Here is a 9262-nt window from a genome sequence, read left to right on the forward strand (position 1 = left end):
TTAAACTCACAACATGGCAACCCTCATTCAATTCAGCCTTTGAGACATGAGCCAGTGGGAGGGTTTCTGTGGGAGCCAGTCATCTTGCAGCAAACTCTTACGAAACTATTTGTTCACTGCAGAATACAGGGAAACCATAGTATCAAATTCTTACAGAGACTCTTTTGAGATTGACAATAAAGAACTTTTCAAACTGTTTTATCTTTTTAAATAATGTTGTCATAGTGTGATACAAAATAAACTTAAAGACTTTTGAAATATGCACAATAAGCTAAATAATTATTTACACCAATAAATGTTAAATTTAAAGTACAGACATAATAATAATTGCATTTTTGTGAGTTAATTGTGATCTCTGGACAGTTACTGTCCAACTGAGTCGGGAGTCAGAAGAAATTAAAGGATAGATTTTTTAAAAATTAAATCATAACTTGAACATCCTGCTCTTCACAATCTGAAGTGACCGTCCAATATCGACTGATATGTGTCACGTGTCAGAGGTCTGTAGCTTTTCATCGTCTCATCTAAAATAAACAGAGGGTCGATGATTACAGCAGGGTTGAAGCCCTCCTCTACCAGCTTCCCTTTCAGCTGTTTGAAAGTGCAAGTCACAGCCAAACAGTCCTGCAATCAGAAATCCTTTGACTTACTTGAGAAACATGAAAGAGTACATAAATACACTGACACTACAAAGGGATCATGTATTCAGAAAGAGCATTGTGAAGTCACCTGGATCCTTATAAAACGAGGTCTGGCATAAGAGGCGAGGTAAGTGGTCACGTGACTAAAAATGGCACCGGGCTCAAACTGATGATCTTTCTTCAGCGTGATGGTAGCCATTCCTGTCCGTCCCTCATACCCTTTAAATTCAATAAAAGATTAAGTGTCACTAATGGGTTTGGAAGAAATATTAACTAGTGGTGTGAATGTCAACTGAAAAGTTCACCCAAACATAAAAATGTGTTGAAAATGTTGTCACCCCAAGCGCCATTCAAGATGTAGATGAGTTTGTCTCTTCACTGAAACAGATTTGGAGAAATGTAGCATTAAATGGGTGCCGTCAGAGTCCAAACAGCTGATAAAAACATCACAATAATCCACACTCCAGTCCATCAATTAACATGTGATGTGAAAAGCTGTTTATTTTTAAGAAACCAATTAATCATTAAGATGTTTTAACTTTATATCATTGCTTCTCGCCAAAATATGAGTCCATAATCCATAATAATGTTTCCTCCAGTGATTAGTCCATCTCCTATTGTCTCTCACATGAACATCCACCAACGTATTTGTTTAGAACTGTTTTGGACTTTTTTGGATTTTTTTTCTTGCAAACGGTGTTTGATCTGTGCATATTTCCCTTCTTATTCACACGAGACAACTTTTTTCACTGGAGAAAGCAATATTCTGGATAGAGGACTCCTAAAAATGTCTTAATGGATTTGTTTCTTACACACGCTGTTTTTCGCTTCACAAGATGTTAACTGATGAACTGGAGTGGTATTATTACTTGTGGATTATTGTGATGTTTGTTTCCGTTTGGACTCTCATTCTGACGGCACCCATTCACTGCAGAGCATCAGCAATAATGATAAATGTCTTCAAATCTGTTCCCATGAAGAATCAAACTCATCTACATCTTGAATGGTCTGAGGATGAGTAAATTTTCAGCAAATTGAAATTTCTATGTGAACTATTCTAAAAGGAGTGAAGTAGCATTAAACCTTGAACTGTAACGCCGTATACATTTGCTTCCTCGATACTCATTGCCATAGTCAAGAGGTCCGACACTTCATTTGTGGAAACGTTTTCCCCTTTCCACCTGAGATGAAGAAGATGATGCAGTTATTTAAGATTCTTCTATTTGAATGTAATATTAAAGCTGTAACTTCTGCTTTAAAGTAGAACAAGAGGGCTGATCGATTCCAAAATTCTGATTCCTGGAATCAACTCTTCACTGTGGTTTTCAAACCCTCCTTTCTTTTTAAACATTAGAAGAACATGTTCACTAAATCTTACCATGACTACAAGATATACTGTTTGTGCATCAGTGTCTGTATTGTACATTTTAGGTGCAAAATTACATTGTAGGAAACTTTAATTAATTAATCGGACTACTCATCAGTATTAGTGAGCAAATGAGAGATGTATTAATGACTGTTGAACTATTAAAGAAGAGTCCATTCCTTTTGATTGAATTGATTCCAACCTTTGAAATCGATTCTTGATTCCCAATGCCTTGAAACTAATTCTTTTTGGAATCGATTCCTAGCTCTATAAAACAACAATTTGAATGGCATTTTTTCACCTAAAAGTGTCGCCCACCCGATCCTGGAAGTAGATGAAGTTTTCGTGGTCTGTCCTGAACAGATCTCCAGAGTTGAAGTAAACATCTCCCTTCTCAAACACATTGTAGAGTTTCTTCTTCTCTGTCTGTTTGGGATCTCTGGCATAACCAACAAACTGGGCCTTCTGGGTAATCTTTGATACTAATAGACCTGTTTCACCTGTATTACAGTCAATGACACGTTTGTCAAAGTAAAAACAAAACAACTGTGCGAAACACTTCACATTTTATGCATACAAACGAATGAACATTTGACTTGCCTTTAGCTACTTCTATGCAAAATCCTTCTGCGTTTCTCACAGGCTCCTCTTGTTCTTGGTCAAACTTAACCAACGCATATGGATAGATTTTCTGAAATAACATTGTGTTCAGACAATTTTAACAGTTCTCATTTCTGTACTTGTCTAATGTAAAAGAGTGATGACCACATTCACTGAAAACTTCAGTAAATCTACCTTATGAAAAAAATTCACTCTACCGACGGCCCCAATTTTCCCAGCATAGTTCAAAAAGCCCAGGGTTCCCTCGGTTGAGCCGTAGAACTCTTTGATGTCAACATTTCCGAATCTGCTTATGAATGTCCTCCACACCTCTGGTCTGATCCCATTCCCAATGGCCATTCTGACATTGTGTACTTGGTCACTAACACGCTTTTAAGGATGAGAGAACAAAGATGAGGAAACAGCTTATTGTGCAGAGCAAACAGAGCACTGCAGACACTGGAGCGGAGAGTGGGGTAAGATGTGTCGCCAACATAACTGCATTCATATACAGCAGCAGGGCCGGGCCGTGGCATAGGCGACATAGGAAGTTGCCTAGAAAATAACGATTGGTTATTTTCTAAAAGAATTTACAATTTATATACTTTTTAACCTCAAACGCTCCTCTTGTCTAGCTCTGCGTGAACTCATCTCATTTTCTCCTCCAACTTCAAAATCGTCCTACATCGCTGCAGAAGTACTGATGTAGGATTAGTAATTAGACTAACTAGCTAGCTATCTGGCTAACATCTACAAATAAATTACAAAATGTAGCCTTTATTTTTTTGCCTGTTAGACTATTTTAGGCATTTAATATTGCTCATGTTTTTCTTTGTTGTAATAAGTAGGCTACTTGTCACTGTATGCATAGTTGTGGGTTGCATTTCTCTGTTTGGAAAAGTCTGCATTTTCTGAATTTTTTAGTGGGGGGTGATGCAAATTTCATAAGGCATTTAATACAGTCATGGTCAAAAATATCAGCACCCTTGGTAAATATCAAAGAAGGCTGTGAAAATTAATCTGCATTGTTAATCCTTTTGATCTTTTATAAAAAAAAAAAATTCACAATCTAACCTTTCATTGGATCATAAGAATTAAAAATGGGGGGAAATATCGTTATGAAATAAATATTTTTCTCAAATGCACGTTGGGACACAATTATTGGCACCCCTAGAAATTCTTATGAGTAAAATATCTCTGAAGTATATTCCCATTCATATTCACAATTTTGAGCACTCCAGGGTGATTATGAACATGAAATTATCCAGCCATGGCTTCCTGTTTCACAGAAATATAAATTATGAGAGAAAACAAACCCCAAATTCCCTTAAATCATCCATCACAATGAGAAAAACCAAAGAATATATTTCTGATGTGCTGCAAAAGATAATTGAGCTTCACAAATTAGTGAAGTGGCTTTAAGAAAAGAGCTAGAGCAGTGAAAATTCCCATTTCCACCATCAACGCAATAATTAAGAATTTCCAATCAACATAAAATGTTACGAAACTGCCTGGAAGAGGACGTGTCTATATCGTCCTAATGCACGGTGAGAAGTAGAGTATGAGTGGCTAAAGACTCTCCATGGACCACAATGAAAATGTGTACAATGAAAATGTACAATGAAATATACTGCTGTATTTTTTATGTTGTGGGCCTATATTTCTGCTGGAGGTCCTGGATATCTTGTTTAGACACATGGCATCATGGATTCTATCAAATACCAACAGATAAAAAATCAATAAGTGGCTGACTCTGTTAGAAATCTTATAATGGGCCATGTTTGGATCTTCCAACCGTACAATAATCCAAACACAAACCTCAAAAACAACACAAAAATGGGTCACTGAGCACAAAACCAAGCTTCTGCTGGCCATTCCAGTCCTCTGACCTGAACCCTGTAGAAAATGAGTGAGGTGAACTGAAGAGAAGAAGCACCAACATGGAGCTGTGAATCTAAAGGGTCTGGAGAGATTCTGGGTGAAGGAATGGCCTCTGATCTCTTGTCAGGTGTTCTCTAACCTCATCAGGCATTATAGGAGAACATTTAGAGCTGTTAAACTGACAAATGGAGGATTCAAAAAGTATTGAATAAAAGGGTGCCGTTAATTGTGTGTGTTTGAGAAAAACATTTATTTCATAATGATATTTCCCCCCATTTTAAATTCTTATTATCCAATGAAAGGTTAGATTTTTGTGAATTGTTTAAATAAAGGATCAAAAGGACAACTTATAGATTGGCTCAGCTTACCCCACTCTTAATTACATACATCAGTGGGCAACCAACACAACCACCCATTCATAGTACTGTAGATGACAAAAAAAAGAGGAAGACTCAGTGTTGTTGTTTGGCTTCTTAAAATGTTGAAATACCTTTGGTGTACTGCAGAGGTAGCGCATTGTTTCTCCAATATATTGTATCACAGTGACATTATATTTTCTGCAGTCCTCCCAGAACTGAGAGGAAGAAAACTTACTCTTCACGACAACAGTCGCTCCTGAATACAAAACAAACCAAAGCATGAAACAAAAGGAAAAAAGTCCAAAAAAGTAAAGCAAAACAAAAATAAAATCAGCATCCATGAACGCACACTCAAAAAAAAAAATCTGCATCCACAAGCACATAATCAAAAAGAGACAAAAAAACCCCCATCAACATTCATGAAAGCACATACACAAATTGTAATGCTAAGCAAAATCAACATCCATTAAAGCAACACATGCACAAAAGTAAAACAAGACATTTTGGATTACAAACACAAAGTCAAAAGAAAAATTCATACCTCTTTCAATAGCACCACTGAATCCAACAGCAAAGCCAGCACTGTGATACAAGGGAAGGCAGATGTACACCACATCATCAGACTTCACACCGCAAATGGAAGGAAAGGAGGCCATGGCCCACAGCCTCCGCTGAGCAATCACTGCTGCCTTTGGAAGACCTGCAGGGGACATGGCTCATGAACTTCACTCACTTATTATTTACAGATTTGTCATTTTACTGACACTTCTGTCCATTCTGTCCGGTGCAAAACCATCCTCAGTCAAAATCAGAGTACAGTAACACATCAGTCACTGAATCCAGTCTTACCTGTCGTGCCTGATGTGTAGATGTACACCGCTGGGCTGCTGAAGGTGATGTTGGCCCTCAGGTCTGCAGGAATCGGCTCGTCTGAGGCCTGTGCGATCTTGTCTGTAAGACTCTCCATTCCCTCAGTGGTCACATGGTCAGTCAGTATATAGACAGAGATTCCCTGCTCTCTCAAAGCGGGCAGCACCTCCTCAACAGCATCCTGCAGTTCTACGTGAGGGTTTTTCAAAGTAGGAAATATAGCCTATATGCAGGGATAATCTATGGCTAGATGTGAGTTACACAATTTTAATCCACAATGTGGAGGCAAAGAGCAATGGACGCTTGTTTCCACCATGGGATAAAAAAGTTAAACAAAGGGAATTGTGAGGTCTCATAAGTTTATATCTTACAATTTAGACTTTTTTCAGAATTGCATAATTGTGAGACACAAACACAGAATTGCAAAATATAAACCTGCAATTCTGAGAAAAAAAGTAGAATTGCGAGAAAAATTGCAACTTGCGAGATATAAAGAATTGCGAGATATGCATCTTTGAATCAGATAAAGTATAAAGTTTGAATCAGATAAAAAGCCACAATTACCTTCTTTTTTTTACCCATAATTATGCAACCATGTGTTTACAGAGGTGATTTAATAATCAGAACCGAGTACTCAGACATCATTCAGTTCGACCCTGATACTTCTTCACACGACAGAAGACAAATAAAAACTTTAAAAACTAGGCGCAACGAAAATAGTGCGCGAGCTTATTATGATTATTACAGTAATATGCAGGCAACGCAAAAACACAGCAATTGAGGTGTTTTTCTTTGAGACATTCTGCTCAGGTAACACCAAACGTCTCATTTTCTTAAGAAAAAAATCTTAAAGTTCTTAAGAAAAGATTACACAACTTAAGAATTTGAGTAACTGCACTTAAAATGAATATCAACATATGCATGTTTGTTCCTAAGACATTTCTCAATTTTTTTTTTTTTTTTAAATAGGCTGAGCAAAGTTCATATGCTTCCATTTGTGTTACTAAAAGTTAATAATAGTGTAGCCAACGTTGGTGAGACAGACGTGACAAGGTCATCTCAGATACGGAGTCAACAGCTTTACAGTGAATACAGTTACTACATCAAGCACTGACTGCATTTGACAAACAAAACTTAGCATTACCTGCACCAGCTATCAGCACACTGGCCCCACAGCAGGTGAAGCAGTGCAGAAGTGATCTGGATCGGATGTTATGATTGAGAAGAGCAGCAGAACATCCGATCTTGGCCAAACCCAACCAGATCCACAAGAACATGGGCTCGTTTCCAAGAAGGACCGCAACTGTATCTCCTTCATGAAGATCCGCGTGCTTCAACAAACTCCTCGCGATTTTATTACTCTGTTTATCCGACTGCGCGTACGAGTATGTTTCATCCTGGAAGCGAATGAAAGCTTTGTGCGGGTTCTTCTGAACGGATTCCGAGAATCGATCCACTAATGTATAGAAGGGTTTGGATCTGAAATATTTAGTTATACGGTATACAGCTATAGCTGTCCGACACACGTACTTGGCCTCTGCGATAAAGTAAGGATAACGAAATCTTAAGGCAAATAAAAGTAAAATGGCACTTACAATAAACCAAAACATCATGAGATCCGATTCCTTTGCGTAAAACCTACTTTCTAATAGAGCGCAACATTTAGATAACAAGTTGAGAGGGCGGTGCTTCGTTTTGTGGGAATGGACGCATACTTGAGCTGAGAGTTTTGAAATGAAGCAATATTAATAGGCTTGGATACATATGAACAGTTATTAACCACGCTATAAATTATCAGAGAAGACGGGAAACACAGACAATCCTGTTAGCATATTATTTCTCTTTTAAAGTAATTAGTAATCCTATACTGTTCCAAGAAACCAACCAGATATCACCTTATCCTAGGTTTTTTCTCATAAGGAGAATATGCCCATTTCCCCCTCATGTCCTGCAGAGCTTGTGGTCAGAATTCAACATTCTTCAGAATGTGTCTCCTGGTTTCTCATGAATGGAACTACATGAGAAGGCTAAATAAATTAGATGTGTCAGTTTTCCCTGTCAAATGTCAACCCTGTTACCATTTATATATAGTAAATGAATGATAGCTAAAAAGTGGATGTTTGTAGAAATTAGCATAACAATAAGCATATTGTATGTAACGTCAAAGTAAACTGTTGCCTTTATGCCAGACTACTATAAAAAAAATCTTTTTTAGGTTGAGATATCATGATAACAAATACAAATCATTAACATATACACTACTTGCCTAATATTTAATATAATATATAGTGATAGAATTTATAGGCCTATATATCAGTATCTATTGTAAAGAATCGCAACAAAACCATTATTTTCCTCTTAAATTAATGAGCTATTCAATAAACTATATTTTGTTATAATAGGAACTGTTTTCAAGAAAGCTAATTATTTCAATAAGTTATTTTTTAATCCACTTTTTTATCCTATGTTGTTTTTCCCATTACGTTATTGTTGCATGTACATTTTGTAGTAATAACAGTAAATTACGCATATTTACAAGCAACTAACCCTAAATTAAACCTTAACTGTGTAGCAAGTACATTTATTAAGATTAAGACTCAGTATTGTGTAATTACAATGTAACAGGCACCTTAAAAAATGTGTAACCAAACAAAAAAATTATAATATTTCCTTCTGGGAAAACAAAAATATTAGACACCATTCTTTAAAAAAAGAAGTCACACAGGTTTGGCAACCTATAATAATATATAACCTATTAACTATTGCCCAATTTCCCTTCAAAAGGTCAACCCTGTTACCATGATTTTGTTTACTAAAAAAATTGATAACTGAAAAGGGGTATTTTATAAAATACAAGCATTATATTTTTCCAAGGAGTTTACTGCAGTTTTAAAGCATTAAACTGTCAACCCTGTTACCTTCCATCCCTGCCTATATAAAATGTATTAATTTAGCTTAAAATGGCATGAAGTTAATGAACACAAATTTACACCTAAAAACACTTTCCTGATATTTCATGTGATTTACAGTATAGCGTACATTTCAGAGTGTATATCTGATCGATACATTATTGGTCTATAATACTTAAAATTGTACAAAACAATTAGTGTTGTCAAATGATTAATCGCGATTAATCGCATCCAAAATAAAAGTTGTTTACGTGTGTGTGTGTGTGTGTGTGTGTATTTTGTATATTATGTATATATATTAATCATTTGACAGCACTAAAAACAATACACCATTATTAAAAACATCAACAACTAACCATTTCATTGAATGACCCAGATAATGTTTAACAATAAGTGCTCCATTTGATCTTTGACCTCATCTTATCTGCCAATGGACTTTGACTCAAATGCAGCCTGAGGAATATAACACATCCTTAAAGATAAACCACAATCAGGTGTCTGGAATATAAAAACCATACACTGTCGCTTTGTTCTTTGTGTTATATGCAGGATGGGAAAAATGATGATAGTGAGTTTTTTTTCAATTCAATATAGTCTAAATATCTAGTGTGAAAGTAGATAACAGAAAAACAGTTT

The 9262-nt window shown here is 36.3% G+C and overlaps 1 protein-coding gene across 1 annotated transcript; it reads right to left on the reverse strand.

Moving 5' to 3' along the window:
• Positions 1–10: 10 nt before the first annotated feature.
• slc27a2b (solute carrier family 27 member 2b) lies at positions 11–7393 on the reverse strand. The gene is made up of 10 exons (XM_079412598.1): positions 6862–7393; positions 5697–5906; positions 5389–5547; positions 4979–5103; positions 2803–2997; positions 2608–2698; positions 2309–2507; positions 1725–1822; positions 730–860; positions 11–624 (listed from the first exon to the last, which is right to left on the reverse strand). The coding sequence occupies exons 1-10, from the start codon at positions 7328–7330 to the stop codon at positions 448–450; spliced, it is 1854 nt and encodes a 617-aa protein (XP_079268724.1). The 5' UTR covers positions 7331–7393; the 3' UTR covers positions 11–447.
• Between the last annotated feature and the right edge of the window lie 1869 nt (positions 7394–9262).

The sequence above is a fragment of the Barbus barbus genome, assembly GCF_936440315.1.
Source record: "Barbus barbus genome assembly, chromosome: 48".
NCBI classification, from domain to species: domain Eukaryota; kingdom Metazoa; phylum Chordata; class Actinopteri; order Cypriniformes; family Cyprinidae; genus Barbus; species Barbus barbus.

Excerpts from the sequence above, each read along its gene's own strand:
- slc27a2b (XM_079412598.1), bottom strand. The coding sequence starts at position 7,330 with ATGATGTTTTGGTTTATTGTAAGTGCCATTTTACTTTTATTTGCCTTA. Across the intron at positions 5,104-5,388 it reads CAGTGGTGCTATTGAAAGAG|GAGCGACTGTTGTCGTGAAG; the intron begins GTATGAATTTTT and ends TTTTGTATTCAG. Across the intron at positions 1,823-2,308 it reads CGGGTGGGCGACACTTTTAG|GTGGAAAGGGGAAAACGTTT; the intron begins GTGAAAAAATGC and ends TCTTCATCTCAG.